Below are 25017 nucleotides of genomic sequence, written 5' to 3'. Positions count from 1 at the left end.
TATCTTTCAAATTTATAGTTTAAGAACAAACCTAAGATTGACCCTTCACATCTCTCAGCAATTACTTCCATGTCTCTGGTTAGATATTGCTTCCTTTTTTCACCATCAGCATTCCAAAATGTTTACACCTTTCCTCAAGTTCCCTATACTTATCTCACTTTCTTTAGCAGATAACTTCACGTTAAAGTTTACTAAGAAAATTGAGGATACCAAATGTGACATTCCTCAGCTTCCTAACTACAAACTTGCAAACTACTATCTGTATGAAATCTCATCTCCTTACCTCTCCTGTCAAACTGTCCTCTTCCTCGGTTCAAAGTTAATCCCTCTATCAATACTTCTGTATCCATCCCTTCTGGTAGCCTCTAGGGCACAAATATTCCATCAGTTTTTTTGTCTGTCTTTTGCATTTTCAACCTCTCCCTCTCTAGGCCATTCCCCAAGTCCATGCCCAGGCACAAGTCTCACCCATCATTTAAAACAGTTTCTTTTATCATGTTTAGAATACTCATTTTAAGAAGGCAGAGGCAGTCTAGGCAACTTGGCAGTGACAGAGACATAATTATTTAATATTCCTGAGTAACCATCCCCCCCCCAAAAAAAAGACAAAGCAACTAGGAAAATAAAACAAACAGATCAAACCAAACCAGAACAAAATAAAAATGGCCAACGAATACAGCACAATTGACTATAAATTACTCATGAACCCTAAAATACTGGCAGTTAGGACCCAACACCAATAGCAGCAAGACCCACATGGTATCAGAACATAACAGAAAGAAGACGAAAGGGATCTGGGACAGCCCCAAAGCCAGAACATCCAGAAATCAAACTGCCTAGAGGTACTACTTCCCACCCCCTTTCCTTAAATTGGCAGGTCCAACTTGGTGTGGAATAGCAACCAAAACTGGGAGGGAGCATCACAGGCTACAACTCACAAGTAAATGCAAGAGGATCACACAAAGATCAGAAATCTCAAAACTAAGTGAAACTCCCTTCTAAAACACAGCAACACACCAAGGAGAAATTGCCAGTAAGAGAAATCTAAACTAAGTAGTACAGAGCCATTAGGTGTAAAGGAAAGAAAGTCTAAAACTAGAATGATTCTGACTTCCAGAGGACATCTGACAATGTCTGGAAACAGTTTTGGTTATCATATTTGAGGGAATGGGTACGACAGGGTGGTCACTGGCAACCAGCAGGTAGAGGCCAGGATGCCACTAAACATCCTACAATGCACAGGACAATTCCCCGCAGCAAAGATTATCTAACCAAAAACGTTAATATTGTAGAAAGTGAAAAACCCAATCTAGATAAAAGCAGGGAAGGAGAAGAGGAAAGGTCTCAGAAAGTATATTTTTGAATACTACATAGCAACAGAAGAGGATTCCTACAGCCACAAACCTAGCAAAGCTAGCTTATCCAACTCTCCTCATCTAAAAGTAGTATAGGAAAAGTCACCTCACTTAAACACAAATAACAGAAAAGAACTGTAATCTCAAAAAGAGAGGTGAGAATGGGAGGACAGAAAAAAAATATTTGAAGAAATAATGTCTAAAAAGGATTCTAGTCAATTCACATACAAAGTTTTTATAAGAAAAATGAGAAGAGTAACATTCCTACAGATAATGAAGCATACCAGAAAGATATGCCCACAAAACTAATGAACATTTTAATATAATATGTAGAACCAAGGCTTTTTCTCTCATGTTTTAATTTCCTAAAAAGATAACTGACTATAAACTATACATACCAGCAAAAAATAATTGGGAATTTACATTTTTTAAATTATCAAAAGCAGTTAAAAATATGAAATACTTGGAAATATATTAAACAAAAGATATACAAAACCTGTACACTGAAAATTATAAATATTGATGAGAGAAATTAAACACCTAAATAAATGGAGAGATAGAAGAAAAAAGTTGAAGGATTTACCATACCTAACTTCTAGACTTAACCATACAGCTACAGTAATCAAAACAGTATAGCACTGGGAAAAGGACAGACAAAAAAGATAACAAAACAGAATACTGAAATATTTATGAATGAAATGATATGATGCCTGGAATTTGCTTCAAACTAATAAGGGAGGGAGGTATAGACAAAATAAGATTGGTCAAATGTCAGTAATTGTTAAAGCTTGGTGTTATGAGGATTTATAATACTATATTCTATTTCTGTATATATTTGATACTTTCCATAATAAAAAGCTTTTTTAAAAAGGCATCCATCTTTACAAAAAGACTTGAAAAAGGTTTCCAGTTAAAGTGGTTAATATAAAATTTTAAATGGCACTTGAATAATTAAGTTTTATCCACTCAGAGCAGGGTATTAGTATTAATTAGTATTAATCCACTTAGTATTTGGCCCTGTAGGCCAAATACTGCCTCTGGCCTGTTCTGTAGGGCCAGCAAACTAAAAATGATCCTTACATTTTTAAAGCACTGTTTAAAAAAGAAAAGAAAATGTGACAGGGGGCCCATGTAGCTCACATGTCTAAAATATTTACTAACTGGCCCTTTATAGAAAAAGTTTTGCCAACCCCATGATCTAGAGAATCAGTTAGGCAGATGAAAACTGCTACAAGTCAGAGTAGGTACTCAACATTTGTTGAATAACAAAAAGAAATAAATTTCTTGGGAATTCCCTGGCAGTGCAGTGATTAAGACTTGGCGCTTTCACTGCGGTTGCCCAGGTTCAATCCCTGGTCCGGGAACTAAGATTCTGCAAGCCGCACAGTGTGGCCAAAAAAAAAAAGAAAGCAAGAAATAAATTTCTTTACAATGCCCAAATGAAATGTTATTACATTTAAAAAATTTTTTCATCTGAATGATCATGTTCATGTAGAAACATTCACATATGAAAAAATTTATGATTAGGCAGAAAATATGAAATTCCATATATTTGCTCCTCTTCTTTTTTCTACATTCTACATTCGTAGAACATTTCTTCTCTCTCAAGTACTACTACAATGGAGACCTAGTAGACTGTTATACAAATGAAATTTCCTCCCTATCTAGCTGCCTTATTGATTATCCTACACCAGACATATAGAGTCCAAATAAGACAAAAACTCAAAAGAAGTGCACATATATGCTGAAACAAGACTTCTCTTGCTTAAATTTAGAGAAATATTTCAGAAGATGGCTCAATGGTCTTATAATTCTGGAAAAATAGAGGAATGTATGATATGAAATCTCCTTGGCTGAATATTTAGATCATATATGTAATAAGCTGACTATGCATAACGGCATTTCAAGACTTTGTTTTTGTTTCATTCGAAAGTAAAATTTTCCTAATCATTAGTTTAAGGAAAAAAAAACTATTGCAACAAAGTATCTGTAAAATACATTATTCTTAAAGTTGTTTAAATGTCTACAATACTACCAGTTTAGGCTGCCTGCCAAGATCTATTACTTTAATTTAAAATTAATTGTAGAAGATATCTATTTCTCACTGTATGTAAAAATTATATCTTCTCAAAATTGTATAAAAAATAAGATTTACATAATAGTTTAAAATATTAAAATTAATATTTGTTCCAAATATCAATGTTGCTTTTTCCTAAAAAATATTATAACCTGTCCTCAAACTCAGGCTCAAACCAAATTACCAATAAAGTTATCATTGTCTGAGATCAACACAAGCCATTAAAGACAAGTTAAGTATGGATTTAGATTCAGAAAAGTTTTTAAATGTGTCAGTAAATAAAGCTTCAGGTATAACTTTTGCATGGTATTCTCAGCAGATTCTCCATTTGTCCCTGTTAGCTGGGTCCCCATGTAAAAGAAAGTGAAAAAACCTTTCAGCTGGGAGTATCAAGACCTGATCACTTACTATAATACATGAAAATTGCTAACAGGGTTTGGGCTAAATATAAGTGCTATCTACAAACAACAAACACAAATTAGCAATGAGCTTTCAAGACAGGAGAAATAAAATTAAATATGGTACGGAAAATAGGTCATTAGTTCACAAACACTTCAACAAAAACTAGCAATTCCTCAGGCTCTCTCATTGCCACAATCTTTGTTACACATGTAACTGTAGAAAAAGCTAGTACCAATTACTGACTAAAATAAAGGTAGTTATGAAATAAAAGTTTAAATTCATTCTTGATACTGAATTCCCTTTCTCTTCAAATTAAATAAAATAGAATCAGGAAAATGTCATGCTGAAAACAACCCACTCTTTATTAATGTGTTAAATTACTATGGTTTTGTGTGTGTGGCCACAATGTAGAGCCTTCATTGGCTTACAAGATAATAAGCCAATTAAGATAAGCCTTCATTGGCTTATCTTAATCAAGATAAATTAATCTCTTGATTAATTTATCAACTGGTACACTGATTAGGCAGTTTGAATTACTGATTTTTTTCCCTGAACCCTGACTGCTTTTAGGCACATACTATTACCTGAACTTAGCCAAGAAAGAATTGCCTAATAAAAGGAGGATGAAAAATAACAAACAAAACAAGCTTTCATTTGAGAATCTCTTGTGCTGAGTCCTGGTCTAGATTTTCTACACGAATTTACATCTCAGTGGCTTTAAAACTTTTTCGACAGACACATACATTATAAAGATAGAGCCCCAAGAATAAATTTAACCAAGGAGGTAAAAGATCTGTACACTGAAAACTATAAAACACTGATGAGAGAAATTAAAGACTACAAATAAATGGAAAGATATCCCATTCATGGATCCGAAGAATCAAAATTGTTAAAATGTCCATAGTACCCAAAGCTATCTACAGATTCAATGCAATGCCTATCAAAATTCCAGTGGCATTTCAAACAGAAATAGAAAAAGCAATCCTAAAATTCACATGGAACCACCAATGACCCAGAATAGCTACAGCAGTCTTACGCAAGAAGAACAAAGCTGGACACATGACACTTTCTGATTTCAAATTCTATTACAAAGCTATAGTAATCAAAACAGTATAGTACTGGCACAAAAATGGACACACAGACCAATGAACATAATAGAGAGCCCAGGAAAAAACCCATGCACATATGGTTAACTAAAAGGTGTCAAGACTATACAATAGAAAAAGCATAGTCTTCAACAGTGTTGGGAAACCTGGATATCCACAGGCAAAAGAATGAAAATGGGCCCTTACCTTACACCATACACAAAAATCAACTCAAAATGGATTAAAGATTTAATTGTTAAGACCTGAAACTGTAAAACTCATATAAGAAAACATAAGGGGAAAGCTCCATGACCTTGGTCTTGACAATGATTTTTCAGATTTGACACCAAAAGCATAGGCAACAAAAGCGAAAATCAACAAGCAGAGCTACGTCAAAAAAAAAAGTTTCTGTACAGCAAAAAGAAATCAACAAAATGAAAAAGCAGCATAAAGAATGGGAGAAAATATTTGAAAACCATATATCTGAGAAGGGGTTAATATCCAAAATACATAAGAAACTCATACAACTCAGTAGCAAAAATACAAATGACCCAATTTAAAAATGGACAAAGGACCTAAAGAGACATTTTTCCAAAGAAGACATACAAATGGCCAACAGGTACATGAAAAGATGTTCAGTATTACTTAGCATCAGGAAAATGCAAATCAAAACCACAATGAGGGGCTTCCCTGGTGGCGCAGTGGTTGAGAATCTGCCTGCCAATGCAGGGGACACGGGTTCGAGCCCTGGTCTGGGAAGATCCCACATGCCGTGGAGCAACTAGGCCCGTGAGCCACAACTACTGAGCTTGCGCGTCTGGAGCCTGTGCTCCACAACAAGAGAGGCCGCGATAGTGAGAGGCCCACGCACCGCGATGAAGAGTGGCCCCCGCTTGCCACAACTAGAGAAAGCCATCGCACAGAAACGAAGACCCAACACAGCCAAAAATAAATAAATTTAAAAAAAAACCACAATGAGATATCGCCTCACACTTGTTAAGATGGCTATTACCAAAAAGTCGAAAGATAAGTGTTGGCGAGGATGTGGAGAAAAGGGAACCCTTATACAGTATTCATAGGAAGTACAACCATATTGGAAAACAGCAAGCAGTTTCCTCAAAAAATTAAAAATAGTACTACCATTTGTTCTAGCTATCCCACTTCTGGGTATATATCCAAAGGAAAAAAGTCTCTATCTCAACAAGGAATCTGCACTCCCATGTTCATTGCAGCATTATTCACGGTAGCCAAGATATGGAGAAAACCTAAGTGTCCACTGATGGACGAATGGATAAAGAAAGTGTGTGTGTGTGTGTGTGTGTGTGTGTGTGTGTGTGTGTGTGTACATACACAATGGAATATTTGGCCTTAAAAAGGAAGGAAATTCTGCCATTTGCAACATGGATGAACCTGGAAGACATTATGCTAAATGAAATGAGCTAGACACAGAAAGACAAATACTGCATGACCTCACTTACATGTGGACTCTAAAAAAGTCAAATTCACAGTAGCAGAGAGTGGAATGGCAGTTATTAGGGGCTGAGGAGTAGGATGAGGAAAATGGGGAAATATTGCTCAAAGGGTACAAACTTTCAGTTATAAGATGAATAACTTCTGGAGACATAATGTACAATTACAGTGAATACGTTCAGTTAATAATGTATTGTACACTTGAAATTTGCTAAGAGAGTAGATTTCAAGTGTTCTCATCACAAAAAAATATAACTATGTGAGGTGATGAATATCACCTTAATTATCTTGATTATCGTAATCATTTCACAACGTACACATACATCAAAACATCATGTATACCTTAAATATATACAATTTTTATTTGTTACTCATATCTCAGTAAAGCTAGAAAAAAACTGATAGGCGATGTGGGCATATACATTTGTTCTGTTTCTAAATAAGGTGGAATATTGAAAATTTTAAAGATAGAGCCTCTGAAAAATCTGCAAGATAACTGTCCCCAAATTGTTCCTCCTAGGGTGCCAAGAGGTTCCATAAAATTTGCTCCTTTCCAAAACTGAACATTACACAAGAAATCTTGAACAATTCATTCATAATCATCTTTTTACTTTATACTCAGTACCAAGAAAACCTCAACCTATCCTCATCTCAACTCAAAATTCAAAATCAATTACTTCAATTCACATAATATCTTCAAACTACCCAGAATTTTCAAAAAACAGTTATTATAGATGGAATTCAGGAGTTCAGATAATTCTGATTCCTCTACAGCCTCTTTTTTGTCCAGGCAACCATATCTTCACCTAAAAGCTAGAGTGAAATAAAAGTTAAAATCCAGAAAAGTATCTCAGATTTTTTCACTGAGAAGAGTTCTGTTTGCTAATATAGCAACTTGAAAAACAGAGAAAAGACTTTAAAATGGAGGAAAAATTTAAACTCAGAATGTACTCATTTTCAAAAATTTAATTTTTTACGTTTAATTCTCAAACTAATTAAAACTTCTACTAACACAATATTTCCCTAGAACTTACTAAAGCAGCTGACTGATTTATTATTATTAATAGTAAATTCATTATTACCAATGTTAAGTGAGCTCTTTACACTACCCAGCAAATACTGTTTCAAACCTTCTCCACTATTCTTAAACCTCAGACATCCCATTTCATCTTCTCTACTCTCAACAGATAACCTTGCATAGTAATTCAGAGAGAAAACATGAAGAAGCCACTCAACTATGGAAACTCCGTTAACTTCTCCATACCATATCTACAAATCTACCTATCTTCCTTTTACCTACACCTATCCTTTTACCTACACCTATCCTCTCCTCCTATATCCTCCAGTTCCAAAAAGCTTTTCTCTTACCTAAAGCCAATCACTCCACCTATAGGCAGGACCCATGCCCTTTCCACCTTCCAAGGAATCTTTCCCATAAACATTTATATGTGCTTAAAGTTTCTTCCACCTCAAAAACAAAACAAAAAAACTCCTTTGTTCCAACTTCCCATCTTTGGCTCCTCCTCTTCACAGCCAAACTTCCCAAAACAGTTGTAAATAAGCTTAGTTTCCGTATCTGTTTTCCTACCCTTTCCTCAACCTATTTCAATCAGTCTTGGATCCAGGCTCACCACTCCCCCTAGACAATCATACCCATCCTCTTGGCTTCAATTATCATCTACATGCCAATGATCACCAAATGTACACTTCTGGTCAATACCTTTCCTCTAAATTCCAGATCTATATGTTTGTTTTTGTTTTGTTTTTTTTTATATTTATTTTTGGCTGTGTTGGGTCTTTGTTTCTGTGCGAGGGCTTTCTCTAGTTGCAGCAAGCGGGGGCCACTCTTCATCGCGGTGCGTGGGCCTCTCACTATCGCGGCCTCTCTTGTTGCAGAGCACAGGCTCCAGATGCGCAGGCTCAGTAGTTGTGGCTCACGGGCCCAGTTGCTCCGTGGCATGTGGGATCTTCCCAGACCAGGGCTCGAACCCGTGTCCCCTGCATTGGCAGGCAGATTCTCAACCCCTGCACCACCAGGGAAGCCCCAGGTCTATATGTATTAAACTATCAACTCTAAATATCTAATTTGATGTTTCAAATGCACATTTAAGACAACATGTCCACAGAACTCATGACATCCCTACTCACCCTTCAATTCCTATTAAATACACATACTCCTAAAACTTGCTCCTCTTGCATTTTGTTCTGTCTCAGTGAATGGTACCACCATGCATCCAGTTATAGAAGCCGGAAATTTGGGAGTAATCTTCAATATTTTCTCCTCTATCTAAACCAGTGGTTCTCAACTAGAGGCAATTCTGCCCCCCAGGGGACATCTGGCAATGTCTATAGACATTTTTAGTTGTCATAACCAGCGATAAGTGGCATCTAGTGAGTTGAAGCCAGGAATGTGGCTAAACATCCCAGGATGCAGATGCTTAGATGACCTAATCTCTAATCCATCAACAAATCCTATCAATTTCACTTCCCCCAACACAGCTTAAATCCAGTTTTTCTTCATCTTAACTACCAGCACTTCCTAATTCAAGGCACCATTACCTTTCACCTAGTACCCAACCATAAATTCCCTACACCCACACTTGTTCAACTGCTTAAAATGAAGTCAGAATAATTTTAACTCATCTCCTTCCTGCTTAAAAAACTCCTAAACCAATCAAACTCTAGCCACCTTGGCCTCCTTTCAGTTCTTTGCATACTCCATGCTCCCTTCTACAATTTTTAGGACCCTCAAATACGCTGTTCCCTCTCTCTAAAGCATTCTCTCCACCCCCGCTACTCTTTCACTAGTTAACTCCTACTCACCCTTCAGATCTCAGCTCAAACATTACCTCCTCTAGACCATCACTGAAACTTCAAATAAATTCTCTTACCACTCTGCAATTTTCCTTTATAGCACTTATATAAATAAAACTGCGATTTGCATGATTATTTTTTAATGGCTCTCCCTCTCACTATACTGTATGTACATGTTAAAGAGACCATGTACGTTTACCAAAATGTTGTAGCACAACACTGTAGCATATAGCTGGCACTCACAAATATTTGCTGGATACTAAAAAAATACAGAATCTAATCTACTTCAGGAGTTTCAATTGTCACTTCTATTTCAGGTGACTTCAGGATTCATATCTCTGGCCCCAGCCTTGCTTCTAAAATATATATGGCCAGTTCAGCTACAACATGTTTTTCTACAATACTGATTAGCTTACAGACGATTGGTAAATAAGGGAACAGTATCAATTTAATGTATTAATTGGGTTGATTTGTATGTGGAGCTGAAATTGTGGAATTATAACCTTACAAGAAAAAAAAAAAAAAAAGCCCTCAGCTTGGCTGCTCACAGGCAGGAGTCCTTACAGATCTAAGACAACTAAAAATAAGCATCCATATCCAGGGTTCCCACTTCATAAGCATACCCCCAGACTCACACAGCTCTCTGCTGGTGTATTTCCTTCTGAGTCTATCTTAACAGCAGACTCACTGACTCAGAGCACCACTTTTAACTGCCTTGTCTCAGGGCCCTCCACAAGCCAGCATATCTCAACTCTGTATTGTATATTTTTAATATCCCATGCAGCAGCATCCAACCATGCTAAGCCACCTACCTGGTCTGTCCAAGTCATTTCCTAAGATATCGATTATTATTCTTGATAGTGCTCTGGTTACAAAACTGTTTAGGCTTTGAGTAGTGTCCTCCAGCCCTATTTCCCCATAGCCCTGTATTCTTAGTGTGCAATCTGCAGAACATGAGGTCTTTCAAGAGCACAAACATTACAGCAGATTTCCCCATAGTTCCAAATAACTCTTGACTACTTCCTCAATCAGCTTATACACCCAAAATCTGGGTTCCTTATCTCTGTTAACAGTCCAAAATCAAATCATTAAAGTTATTGGTATCTCTCTCTCTCTCTCCCTCTCCCCCCCTATATTCAATCATTCCACACATCTATCAATTTTTCTTATGCATGGTCTCTCACATCTTTTCCACCACCATCCACCGTAACTGAAAGCTTCAGCACCTCTCATCTGAAAGAATTTGATAATTAATAGCCTTCAAGGTAATCATCCAACTTCCAGGCCCCCCTTATTCCAAACCAAACTCCACTATACTCTAAGAACTATCTTCCCAAAAATGCAAATCTAATTGGGCTAGTCCTCTACTCAAAAACCTTCAACGGCATTCTACTGTGCATTCAAAGCCTCAAACTACTGCTCCACTTTTATTTCTCACTGAACCTCCCACTCATTTTACAATCCAGCAGAGATAAACAGAGGTAAACCATACAAACTACTGAGCACGCTGCTGGCAAAGAAAGACACTCAGTAAACATTAGCTATTACTGCCACAGATTACCAGCTATTATAGTCAGTTCTAAGAATGTCATCTCCCTACTCTTGATTTTAAGCATCTTAAGTTCCTCCTGTTTATATTATTAGAGATGAGGGTCAAATCTTGTTTGTGTCACTTAATAGCTGTGACCTTGAGCAAGTTATTTAGCTTTCTGAGCCTCAGTAAAATTAGGATAATATCCATGTCATGGGGTTGTTGAAAAGACTAAATAACATAGCAATGTAGAATGCCTAGAAGAGAAGAGACATCAATAAATGTTAGTTTTCTTAAAAAGTGTTCACTTAAAGAATGGACACAGAACTAACTACTTGCCTTCTTTCTCCCACAACTAGGCAAGTACAGAGTAGCACTCAAAGAAATTGGTTTAACAACAGAATATTATCTTTATTCCTTGAGATAAGTGCTTATGCCAAAAACATTAAGATTTAGGACAATCTTTTTCTATGCTACTAAGCAAAGAAAAATTTACTGATATGGAACCATACTTTACTAGATGATTTATACTGACTAATGTGAATCATGTTACTACATTTACTGAGACTCGATATATCCCTGATCCATATGCAGAACTAGTTATTTAGTTAGTTCTAAGAATTAACTATTACAAACATACAAATAAATACATGCAAAAATAGAGAGCTTCAATACTCATGCATAATATATTCCATAAAAAATGGGCCTACCTGCATGTATATATCAAAAACCCACACGTAGTAAAAGGTTGTTATATCATCATTCAAAGAATTGGTCTCATGTGATTTATACCACAGGCTTTCACAATACAGTATTACATGAGTTTCTTTAAAATGAGAAAGCAAAGAAAGGACAAAGAGTCGAGGGGGGGTTGGGGGGGGTACCAAAACATCCCAAGTTAGTCACTCTGCTTTTTCCTTCCTCCCACTGGTATTGCCTAAATGCTTTTCCTACTTCACAGTAAGAAAAGTATGACAGCCTTTTTCTTAAACAGTGCTGGGACAACTGGACCAAGGCAAAAAATTAAGTTAGATCCCCTACTTCACACCATATATAAAGATTAACTCAAAATGGATCAAAGACCTAAATCTAAGAACACTATAAAACTCTTAGGATAACATGGAGGCATTAATTTTTGTGACCCTGGATTAGGCAATGGTTTCTTAGATATGCCACCAGAAGCTCAAGCAACCAAAGAAAAACAAATTGGACTTCATCAAAATGAAAAGCTTTTGCGCTTCAAAGGAGACCATCAAGAAAGTAAAAAGACACACCACAGAATGGAAGAATATATTTGCAAATCATCTATCTGATAAAAGTCTAGTATTCAGAACATATAAACAACTCTTACAACTCAACAAGAACAACAACAAAAACAATTTAAAAATGGGCAAAGGATCTGAATAGACAATTCTCCAAAGAAGATACACATTCCAACACACAAATGAAAAGATGATCAACATCATTAGTCATTAGGGAAATGCAAACCAAAATCACAATGAGATACCATTTCGCACCCACTAGGTTATAACCCACCTGGTTATAATCAAGAAGACAAACAATAACAAGTGTTGGCAAAGATGTGAAGAAAATGGAACACTCACACACTGCTGGTAGAAATGTAAAATGGTGCAGCCACTTTAGAAAATATGTTGGTAATTCCTCATAAAGTTATACATAGAGCTACTGCATAACTCTGCAATTTCACCCCTAGGTATAGACCCAAGAGAAATGAAAACATGTCCACACAAAAACTTGTACACAGATATTCATAGCAGAATAGTCAAAAAGTGGAAACAGCCCAAAAATCCATCAACTGAGGAATGCACAAATAAAATATAGTTTATCTATACAATGGAATATTACTCAGCTATAAAAAGGAATAAAGAACTGAGAAATGCTACGACATGGATGAATCTTGAAAACATGCTAAGTGAAAGAATCAAGACCACATATTGTATGACTCCATTTATATGAAGTGTTCAAAACAGACAAATCCATACTGATAAAAAATCGATTAGTGGTTGCCAGAGGCTGGGGGAGAGGGGCAGAGATGAGAAAGGAACTGCTACTGGGTACAAGGTGTCTTTTGGGGGTGATGAAAATGTACTGGAATTAGACAGTGGTAATGGCTGCACAACCTTGTGAATATAATAAAAACCACTCAATCATACACTTTAAAAGAGTGAATTTTACGGGGACTTACTTTCCTGGTGGCACAGTGGTTAAGAATCCGCCTGCCAATGCAGGGGACATGGGTTCAAGCCCTGGTCCGGGAAGATCCCACATGCCGCAGAGCAACTAAGCCCATGTGCCACAACTACTGAAGCCTGCGCACCTAGAGCCCGTGCTCTGCAACAAGAGAAGCCACTGCAATGAGAAGCCCACGCACCACAATGAAGAGTAGTCCCCGCTCGCCCAACTAGAGAAAGCCCGTGTGCAGCAACAAAGACCCAATGCAGCCCAAAAAATAAATAAATAAAATAATGAATTTTATGATACAATTACATCTCAATTAAAGAAGAAAGGAATGATAGGAGAATAAAAAGCAGCACAACTAAGGAATGAAGCAAGTGTTCCTTTTTGACCCAACATTTTCTGTACACTTACTATGTTCCAGACCTATGCTGGTTGCTAGGAACCCAAAGATGAGTAAAACAAAGTCACTACACTCTTTTCAGGCTCCTTTTCCTTAGCCTACAAATGTCATATTTCTCCAGAGTAGAGCAGCTTTGAAAATGCAAAAACAACAAATATAAGCCACAGACAATTCAAGAGAATGCAGATATTTACATTATAAACTCCTCTAAATTACCCAGAATTTTTTTTTTAGGTTTCCCTAAATATGGGGAGAGAGAAGAGATATGCTTCTAATGCTGGTATTAAATAACTCATTGCTCCCCAATGCTGATAATGTCATTTCCCAAGAATTATTATTTTAAGAGCTTCATTTCATTTATTTGAAATTTTTTTTACAAATAATGTTTTTGATAAATCTTTCCTGATCATATCCCTTTGGAAGTATTACCTTTTCACTGACTCCTGGGTTCTCTATTTTTGACATTAAAAACCTCATGATAAAAACAAATATCCCAAAAGATGCTTTTTAATACTTTACTACAATATCCATATGAAAGCTTGTTTTTCTGTAATAAGAATAGGTAACAGAATTCTCTAAACTAAGAAATCAAACATTTTAGGCTTTAATCCCAGATTTTTATGAATCACAGAAAATCTGATATCCTGATATGAAAACTGCATTTCCAAAGAAGAACAGCTCACAAAAATCAAAGAATCAAATTTAGACAGAAAACTCTGAATAGTAGTTTAAATAGTGCAAAAAAGGGCATGTTCTACTTCATCCAAGACATTAGATATTTCTGATACTTTTAATACACTATTTATATTAACTTCCCAAAAGATAAAACTAAAATCTACATTAAAATTACCTTATCTTTGGCCTCAGGCAGTGTGATTTCTCTAGGTTCTAAAAATGGTATTTCTCGAAAAGGTGGAACACCTCTGACTATATCTGGTACATAGTGTGTATGAAACAATGGCGGCATTGAGTATCTTCTTTCACCTGATAAAGGCACTATGTGGTTAACTATAGTTGGCTCTTGGTGAGGTGAATGGAAACGTTGTCGTTTACCATCAAGAGGAAGATTCTTTTCATCGCTTAATCTCCTGAAAACAAACAATATACCTTAGTGATTAAAGATATAATTTTCTGATTACAAATAGAAAACACTAAAAATATATAAATAGATGACAATACTGACTTTTTCAGTGAGGCCACATTATTAGCTCTAAATGAATCTTAAAATATTCATTTTCGGCATAAGAAATGCCTTAGAGAACACTTTAGAAAAAATGTGTAATAATGATGCATATTTTTAAAAAAAACAAACCACATATATACATTAGGGTTGGTCTCCTGCATTTGAACTACCACAATACTTCATATCAGCAGCAAAAACTTGGCAGGAGAATTTCTATTTATAGAATCACTAACAATAAAAGATCCAAACTCTAACATAAGGAGAATAAGATTAACTGAACTGAGTGCTATATATAAAAAAGGGCTCTTTGAGACCACCTATGTTCTGGTTTATCAGTAGGAAAGACCAAATTAAGAGACAGTTACTTTTTAAAAAAGCTTTATATAAAGACATTGGACAACTAAAGAAATCTGAAAATGAACTGCATTTCAGATAACAGTATTGTAATGTTAAATTTCTTGGGCATGAACAATATATTTTTGGTTATACAAGAGAATATCCTTGTTCTTAGGAGGAATGCACTGATGTGTTGCGGGGTAAAGTGCAACGATGTCAACAACCTTCTTTCATATCACTCAGAAAAAAGTAGGGGTAGGGAAGGAAAAAGGCAGAATAAAACAAATCTCGCAGAACCAATGAATCTAGGAAAACCACATACAGGTGTTCATTGTACTACTCTTCAAATTTTTCTGGAGGCTTAAAAATATTCAAAACAAAAAGGGAAAAATAATTTAAAATTATTTGAGGGAAAAGAAAGGTATTTACTTTATTAAGTTGTTTACACCATAGGAAATTATCCAATTCCTTTTGAACCCTAAAATTTTATGAGTCATAGCTACCTGAAGGTTTTTATTTTAATACTCTTGGGATTATGTCAATTACTCTCTCCTTGACAGACCCACAAAATAACTGGTACTCCTACTCACAGGTAAAGATGCTAAAAACATAAGTTTAGGGGGCTTCCCTGGTGGCGCAGTGGTTGAGAATCCGCCTGCCAATGCAGGGGACACGGGTTCGAGCCTGGTCTGGGAGGATCCCACATGCCGCAGAGCAACGAACCACAACTACTGAGCCTGCGTGTCTGGAGCCTGTGCTCTGCAACAAGAGAGGCCGCAATAGTGAGAGGCCCGCGCACCGCGATGAAGAGTGGCCCCCGCTTGCCGCAACTGGAGAAAGCCCTCGCACAGAAACGGAGACCCAACACAGCCAAAAATAAATAAATAAATAAATTTTTTTTAAAAAAACATAAGTTTATATATTTTTTTTATTATTTTTTTAAATGTATTTATTCATTTATTTTTGGCTGTGTTGGATCTTTGTTGCTGCGTGCAGGCTTTCTCTAGTTGCGGAGAGCGGGGTCTTCATTGTGGTGCGCAGGCTTCTCATTGCGGTGGCTTCTCTTGTTGCACAGCACAGGCTCTAGGCGCATGGGCTTCAGTAGTTGTGGCACGTGGGCTCAGTAGTTGTGGCTCACGGGCTCTAGAGCGCAGGCTCAGTAGTTGTTGTGCACAGGTTTAGTTGCTCCGCAGCATGTGCGATCTTCCCCGACCAGGGCTCGAACCCGTGTCCCCTGCATTGGCAGGCGAATTCTTAACCACTGAGCCATGAGAGAAGCCCCTTTAACACTTTTTAAACATAAAATTTAGAGCTTTATATGCTGAATATCTTCTATTGAGAATGTCAATTTTAGTTTTAAAAATACATACGTATAATTATGAACTAGTGGAATTTATTTTCATTCATGATTCACAAATGGGCTATCAAGGCAATTTCTAAAAAATGAAAATTTGAATTAAGTCAATAATTTAAGCATCATTATATAGTTTTCCACAATGACAACTTTGAAGGACAATTCACAGTGCTTCTAAGTATGGGATGTAGAGCCAAACCACCTGGTTTCAAATCCCAGCTATGCTACTTCTACCTGAATATCCAGATCATTACTTCTGTGCGCTTCAGCTTTCTCCTCAAAAGAAGAGGCGTAACAGTACTTACCTCATAAAGTGTTGTGAAACTTAGTCAAACCATTATTTGCAAAGTCCTTAGAACAGTGCCTACTACATATAGTGAGTGATCAATAATTCTTAGCTAGTGTTATTTCTAGTTGGACATAAAAGTTACGGAATGTTTATACAGACTATAAATAGCAATACCTTGCAAATATTGCCAAATTTTATTTTAATAGTCACCCCTAAAGTTCTATCATAATTACCCCATGATACATCAATTTCTTTTAATCAAATTGGTTAAAATGAATTGATTCCTGACTTCTCTATAGAAAGCTTTATGTAGAAATTTTCACTATAATAATATTTATCATGGAACCTTACCTGTGTAAGATAAATCAAATAGTAAACTTTACTAGAAAGAAGGTGTTATAGGCTGAATTATGTCCTCTCAAAATTCATATGTTTAAGTCTTAACCCCTAGTACTTCAAAATGTGACTTATTTGGACACAGGGCCTTTAAAGAAGTAACTGAGTTAAAATGGGGTCATTAAAGTGAGCCCTAATCCAATATAATTAGTGTCCTCAGAAGAATAGATTAGGACACCGAAAACACAGAGGGATGACCATTTGAGGAGAGAGAAAGAAGGCAGCCATCTATAAGCTAAAGAGGGAGGCCTCAGAGGAAACCAAACCTGCCAACACCTTGATCTTGGACTTCTAGCCCCCAGAATTTTTAGAAAATTAATTTCTGTTGTTTAAGCCACCAAGTCTATTGTACTTTGTTATGGCGGCCCTAACAAACAGATACAGAAACCCAACTGATTTAGTTAAAAATCTCAATTAAAAGTAGTTATCTGAAGACAGTTATCCCTAAAATTTTTTAAATACTTTGAAGTTTTAAAATTCTGTTACAGGACTGATCTGATCACACAGGTCCCAGAAAACAAAATGTAGGGCATAGTGTCCATTCAACTTAATACAAGATACAGTGTTAAACAGTTCCCCAAAATGCAAATTTTTCTTTTAAAATAAGTAAGAAATACTTACTTCCTTCCTCGAAATAATGGGGAAGTTGAGGTCTGTATTGGACTGACATTTCCATATGTCAACTGCTGTAATGATACAGCTCTAGACAAGCTACCAAAGACAAAGAAAGAACAGTAGTAGTATACATTTTTTTCCTTAAAAACAAAAAACTAATTTCAGAAAAACTAAACAGTTCACTGATCAAAAGAAAACAAGACATGATGACATTTTCTCTAGCTCCAAATGTTTCATACAAAAAGGATTTGTGTCAAGTAGAAAATGAAACTTACAAATGACATGGGCCAAAATAACACCGTACTTACTCTGTATTCTGAAAGTTGAACTGTGCATCTATAAGCTGCTGGTGTGAATAAAGACTTGGTGACACGGTGAAGAAGTTATTATGTTGCTGATGGTTTGGAGTGAAAGGCGGGCGACCCAAAATTGAGTTTGGGAACATGCTCTTGTTCACTAAGAGTAAACATGTATTCTTCTACCTAGAATAGTTTTAAAGATAATTTATTATAGCTTAAAGACATTGAACTCTTTGGTAACTAGCATCTGCTAATTAATAAACAATTAGTTACCAAGTTACGAATTTCATTTGCAAAGTTCTTTTTTTAAAGTTCAAACAGATCTCTTAAGTCACACCATAAGTAACAAAAAAACTTACTAATAATAAATTTTAACTCTAGATTAACCACATTATTCAAATGATAGTAAAATCTGTGTGTTTCTAATTTTATGATGAATTTTCCCTAATAAATTTATCCTAATATCAACAAATCTTTTAGAATCAAGTTAACACCACTATACTCTGATAGTAAAAAGAAACCACCCAAGTGAGACATTTAATGAAATCCTACAATTTCTTACATTTATTCCCAATCTAATTTATTCAAAGGTATAAGCTGTCATGACAACCTGATTCCCAGGATTTAGATCATACAGATCTGATCAAACAAGGGATGGAATTTGTATCACCTAATAACTATTTATAAAATTCTGAGATTCCCCTCAAAGTCTAAACAACTTATAAAAAGAACTTCCAATAAAAGAGAGTTCGTTCCACACGAATGGGGAAAACCTAGGTACAAAGCAATCAGAATCGTTCACTGCCCCAAGCAGAAGACTAGATATTTATTCTTTGCAATGACTGACCCCAAGAGGCTATAAACTTACAAAGAGTAGGGTAAGAAAAACTGAAAACAAGTATTAAGTGAAGTCTACAAAGTAAAAATAGGATCCCCAGCCTGCATTCCCAATTCAGGCAATTAGAAAACCCATCTATGGAATAATGGAACAAGAAACCATATAATACAGTAACCAAAGAACCTGTAACATAGGAACAGTCGCTCACCAAGAAAAAGTTAAGCTCACTCGCAACCTACAAGGAAGCCTACTATTGAACTGCCTACCCATGCACATAAGCTTCCAATTTAGATTTCTAGTTAGAAAACAGACATTCATAGATTATCAAAAGTTAAAAAAAAAAAAGGCCTAGGAATAAAGAGAAACAACACCTGCAACAAATGAAAAGTGAGGAGAAAAAAAAAACCCTCCATAATTAATGAAAAAACATTGCATATGTAAATAAGAATGTGTTTTTCAAAAAGCAGAAAGGGCTCTTGGAAAATTAAAAGCAGAAATATCCAGCAGAAAGCTAAAAGATAACATTGAGGAATGAACAAAAAGGAAAAACTGGTGAGGGCACACAGGAGGCAGGACAGTAAGAGAAAAAAATATAAGAGAACCAAACTATGTGGTCCTACATCCAATACAATAGAAGTTCCAGGAGGAACAGAGAAAACACAGAAAAGGAAATTACCAAGTAAATAAAACAAGAAAATGTCCAAGACTGAAGAACACCAAGCCTTAGACTGAAAGGACCCAATGAGTATAAAGCACAACTGAATATATATATATACATACACATATACATACACACACACATATAAAGGTATATTACAGTGAAATTTCAGAATATCAGGTAAAAGAAGCTTATAAGTATTACAGAGAAAGAAAATGTTATAAACAAAGGGACGGTATGGATAAACAACAAGGTCCTACCATACAGCACAGGGAACTATATTCAATATCCTGAGATAAACCATAATGGAAAAGAATATAAAAAAGAATGTATAACTGTATCACTTTGCTATACAGCAGAAATTAACACAACATTGTAAATCAACTACACTTCAATTAAAAAAAAAAACACACCAAGGGATGGTAATCAAAATGGCTTTGACCCTCTCAGTAGCAACAGTAGAAACAAAACAAGGAAGTGAATGCCTTCAAGGCTCTGAAGGAAATGCTTTCAAGCTATAATTTTATACCCAGCTATACTATCAGTGCAAAAGGAAAATAAAAACATTTTTAGACATGTAAGGTATCAAAAAAAAAAAAAAGAAAAGAAAAGAAAATCTGGGATCTAGGAAAAGGGAGATCTGACACAGGGCAGAGACAAATTCCCCAGGATGATTGTGAAGGGAAGCTAAATAAACAACTTAAGTTAGAACACAGAGAGGGCTTCAAGAAGATATCCAAGGAGGAAAAAGATTAACTGGTAGATTACCTTATATATTTGACCACAGAGAGGAGTTCGGCTAACAGAGCAGAAATAATTATAGGAACAGAAATGCAGCAAGTTAAAAATAAATTACTAAACTACAGACAAAACACATTCAAAAGGTCATATAAAAAAGGAAATATCATCAGTCACCTACTTGGTTCTTACAATAACATGAACATTGAACATACTGATTTAAACAGAAATTGTAATATATTTATTATATATTTACTACACTGTATTTATTTACAGATTACATATACTATATGCTACATATATTTACATGTTTATACACACACATAAATCTCACAATTTTTGATGAGAGAGGGTACGTAAAAGTGGTAAATCCTCATTTTCAGTAGATGTCAATCCAAAAAACAAGCTTTATAAAAATTTCTGTGTTTTTTTTTTTTTTTTAGAACAACAGAGGAAAATAACATATAAGCTGCTAAAAGAAATGGTAATTGCTTCTGGGACTAAGACGAGATGCCTGGAAAAATTAGAATAAGAGACAACAAGAGAGAAAAGAGAAAGATCTGGGAAGAAACAATAAGTCACTCACAGAAACTTTATTCCTTTTCAATTCTGTAAGATTAAAATTTCCTAGACTGGCCAAAGAGTGAGATTCACCAGTCCAAGGTTCATAACAGATTATGGACAATAGTCTTGGGCCACCATCAGATCCCATCCCAAGTGCCTGACTCTAATTTGGACCAGAGACAAGGTGTTACCTCCAAAAAACAAGAGCTTGTCAGCTTTCTTCAGCAGGCCTTTATCTCTTGTTATAGGAAATTGATTAAAACAAAAAATCAATCCTATCAAATCTGCTAAACTGTACTCTCTGATGTTCACTGATCAGAGGAAATATCTTGAACCAAGCAGGATTCCGAAGAATTCTTTATTAAAAGTACACTCAATAATTGTAGAATGCCAGATCTAAGGCTGTCAACTACTGCCTTCTTCTCCCTTTGCCTGGGTTTACACTCCTTCTTGGCTTCCTTGACTCTGCTTCTCTGACTCAACTCCCCATAAAACAATTACTATTTCATAGAATTCATGAGAAAATGACATTAAATACAATTCATTATAATGAATTTTGCTTGATATTTAATTTTGTTGTAACACAGATACTATAGATCTGATCAAACAAGGAATTTGTATTCAGAAAAACTAGAATTAAAACACTCTATATTCAGATTTATTTAAATCAGTTCATAGCTAAAATTCTAGACATTTTGTTTATACCTATAAATAATATGCTTTTGTTTTTCTTCAGGCTTGAGACCCAAAATGACATAATAGCCCAGACCTCACCTAATTTCTCTTGCATTACATGGTCAGATTCAAACTTAAGAATAAGTCAAAAGATGTCTTGTAGCCCAGAAGTACTCCTCAAATGACCAAATTATCCACGGCTTAAAAGCTGAGAATGATTCCATACTCAAAAGTGTACTTTAGGGCAGTTATCTAAATCAGCCTATCCTTAATTCCCAGATAAGCATCAAAGGTTTTCCAGCGCCTCCAAAAACGGGTTCTCCGCAGGATGAATTTTTGGCCCTCAAGTCTGGCTCTTAACCAGGCCAGCCTTCAAAGTGGGGAGGATCATTCCTAGGGAATGTAATCAATGACATTCAATGCTCTCCAACACAAGTATTCTGCATGACCATCTAGAGATAAGGAAGTAAACCAAAAGCCCATGAATTTCAATTCCTCTTTCTAATATTTCTCCTAATACATTCCAACACTAATTTTAATGAAGATAAAAATGACACCAAAATAATAACCTATTATAATAAAACAATATAAGGGATCATTTTTTAAACAGAATAGAGCTTCTGAGAATAAAATCCAGCAAAACTATTACCATACCAGATTTAAGGGGACCTCTACAAAATTTTAAATCTTTTCCTTTATATTCTGAATGAAAGCCTTGTTCACCAAGTAGACAATGATCCATAAACAAAAATTACTCCACATTAACCACGGTAGCAGGTTTAAGAAATTTTATAAGTAAAATCCAGATATTGGTGGTATCCTATTTTTCTTAGTTTGAAAATTATCAATTTCTCAATCTGTACTTGACTATAAAAAAGAATAATCTGGGTAAATTTTGAACTGCTTTAAAACTGTTGCATTGGTTCTTGCCTTAAGGAGAGAATCTTAAGGATTACTTCTTGACTAAGGTTGCCCATTTGGAAATTACACAGGTTTATTTGTAAATAATCATATATGAGACAAGGTAGTAATGGAGTAGTTCACAAAGCAATTCCTAGTGATATAGCATTTGGTCCTATAACTTACAACCCGGAATTTCTGTCCTAAACTTGACCTCTCCTCCAAGGAATTAGAGAACACTCAAGGTTACATAATTCCTTCATCAAGATTCCCTGGAAAGTGGAATCTACCTAGTATAAAAACCAGAAATGTAGTAGCAAATCTAGTTATCTGTCCACTTTGTCCAAATGCCTTGGATCCCCTAAACTCATTTTTTTTCTCCACAATGCAAAAAGTCCAACTCCTAAATCCTGCTCACCCTCTGTCAAACCACCCACAGGTTTTGAAAAAGACATTCTTTTTAAATTAACTTCTATTGGAGTATAGTTGCTTTTACAATGTTGTGTTAGTTTCTACTGTACAGCAAAGTCAATCAGCTATACATATACATATATCCCCTCTGATCAAGAATTAGATCCCATCCAAGTATTAAAAAATAATCTAGCCACATGATTCCAAATGGACATTTCTAAAATACCTATTTCACACAGAGCCTGTTACACTTCCTGATCAGACAGAATTGGGACTATTCACACCAACAGAGTAATGTTACTATTATTTGGCTATTAATCAGTACCTATTAAGAGCCTTCTAGCTGTTAATGCCATGTTTAAAGCCTTGTGGTAATAAAGCGTACAATATGAGGGTATTTACAAAAGTAGTATGTCGCCTGTTATTCAAATACACAGACTTAGTGTTCAGTTCTGATCCTTCCCCACAAAACCATACACCACACGTTTGTTACGTTGCCAATGTAGCTTGAGTTTTAGTTTCATTTTCTTTTTTGTTCATCCTATTGGTATACCAATATAAATAAACGACTGCTATTTTAAACAAAGAGCTGAGAGAGGATCAAACAAGGCAGGGAACTTGGATAGTAGAGAATTTATGAGACACATAAGCCCCCCGTGTTCTGACCTAGAAAGACAGATGGAGAACCTATCTACAAAGGCTGAACGGTGCAAAAACAAAGAGGATAGACAACAATCTGACAGTCCTAACCTGTGCAGTTTCCTGTAAAGCTAAGAACTGAGACAATTTCACAACCATTTAGTGAAAAGTCTTAAATTTTAAATTATTAATCCAGATATTTACCTTAGTTCTTCACCACCCTTTGAAACCCCATGCAGGGTCCCAAGACAGTCTTCCTCGTTTGGTCCTACACTGAGGACGGGGCGCGAGAAAGACAAACGAATGGGAAACGTTTAAGAGTTCCTAAGATTCTTCAGAAAGTACCGCAGCCTGGGGGCCGCCCATACGTCTGGGATATCACAGAAATTATGCCGGAACCTCCCACGCAAAACACTACAGTTTCCGAAAAAGTTCCCGGCGCCCCGCCCCCCACCCGGGCCTACACCATTGCCTTCCTCTCCGAAACCCCCTAACTCACAAGTGTCCTCGGGGAAGGCTAAGCAGGAGGATCTACCGGCACCGCCAGCCCAGGAGCTCCAGAGCCGGAGCAGGAACGGCCCGGCGCGCTCGGTCCTAGCTTTCTCCCGAGCCAAAGGAGGTAGTGCCCGCGCAGAATGGGTAGGCCCGGCTCTGGCTCCGGATTGCGATGTAATTCCCGGGCTCGGCGGCCGGGGAGGAGCGACACAAGAAAAGGCAGGGCCAGCAAGGGTGAGGGAGCTCCGGGGCGGTGGCAAGAGACGGAAGACCAAAAGGTAGCCGGAAAAAAGCGGCGTAGAAAGCCCTGTCGGAAACACCCGGAAGACCGACGTGACCCCGGATGGAAACAGCGAGTAGGGGGATGGAGGTCATACTTCCGGCAACCGCCTCGCTCTCTCCTGCGAGCTCTTCGCTCGAGTGCGCAAGCGCACGGCTCCTGGGGGCCCGGCTGGGAGGTAGTGGGACGCTCAGCAGCTGCGAGAGCGAGCGCGAGCGCGTAGGGGAGGGGCTGGGACTGCCCTGAGAAAGGCGGCGCGGCAGACGTAGGAGGGTGGGCGGCGGAGAGCAGCTCTGGACCTGCTCCTCAAGCTCACATTCTGATAAACATTTTTTTACTGGTCTTTCCTGCCTCTCAGCCGGGTGACTCCTCCCCAGAGAAGCTTTTCCTGGCCAAGTTTTCCCTCACTCTTCTGCACCGATCAGTATTAAGCTTTGTTTTTCCCCGTTAATGAACTGAGAGCTGCTTGGGGACCCTTATTTATCTATAAAGCCCGGACTCAACTCCCTGCCTTAGTAGCTAACATTCACTAATAAAACAAATATTTAATATTTCTTCTTGAGTGAGCTTTAATAGTTGTGAAAATATAAGTTGTTGAATTTATTCGTGTAAATCTGTTAACAATATTCCTTTATTGTCCTTTTTATTCCTGAAATTGGTAACTTGGGTCTTTTTTCTTTTTTCCTGATCGACCTGGCAAGAGGCAATATTAACCTCACTGATTTCAAATCTCAAAGTCAACTTTTGGTTTCATAGATTTTCTTTATTTTTCTTTTCTCTTTCATTGATTTCTGCTGTTATGTTTATTTCCTTTATTCTTTTTTTTTTTGAAGTTTTTAAAATTAATTTTCCAGTTTCTTGGAAACTGAGGTCTTTGATTTGAGATGTTTCTTCCTTTGTAATATAGGCATTTAGTAGTATGAGTTTCCTTCAAAGTACTGTGTTAGCTGTATCCCACACATTTTAATATATTGTGTTTTCATTTTACTTCATTTCAAAATACTTTCTAATTTC

General features: G+C 36.5%; 1 protein-coding gene across 6 annotated transcripts in view; it reads right to left on the bottom strand.

Annotated features, from left to right (window-relative positions):
* The window catches only part of TENT2 (terminal nucleotidyltransferase 2), a 57866-nt gene extending 33814 nt beyond the window's left edge, over window positions 1-24052 (bottom strand). For 4 of the 6 annotated variants that reach the window (XM_061187942.1, XM_061187945.1, XM_061187946.1 and 1 more), the window contains exons 1-5: window positions 23728-24052; window positions 23433-23501; window positions 17815-17988; window positions 17513-17602; window positions 14184-14421 (exon numbers count right to left, since the gene is read on the bottom strand). In XM_061187942.1, coding sequence (XP_061043925.1) covers window positions 14184-14421; window positions 17513-17602; window positions 17815-17951 — 465 coding nt within the window. In that variant the 5' untranslated portion in view covers window positions 17952-17988; window positions 23433-23501; window positions 23728-24052. The remainder of the gene's footprint in view (window positions 1-14183; window positions 14422-17512; window positions 17603-17814; window positions 17989-23432; window positions 23502-23727) is intronic. The other 2 variants (XM_061187943.1, XM_061187944.1) reach the window with 2 other exon arrangements.
* Window positions 24053-25017: the final 965 nt, after the last annotated feature.

The sequence above is a fragment of the Eubalaena glacialis genome, chromosome 4 (genome assembly GCF_028564815.1).
Source record: "Eubalaena glacialis isolate mEubGla1 chromosome 4, mEubGla1.1.hap2.+ XY, whole genome shotgun sequence".
NCBI classification, from domain to species: Eukaryota; Metazoa; Chordata; class Mammalia; order Artiodactyla; family Balaenidae; genus Eubalaena; species Eubalaena glacialis.
This window is presented reverse-complemented; position numbering and strand designations above follow the sequence as displayed.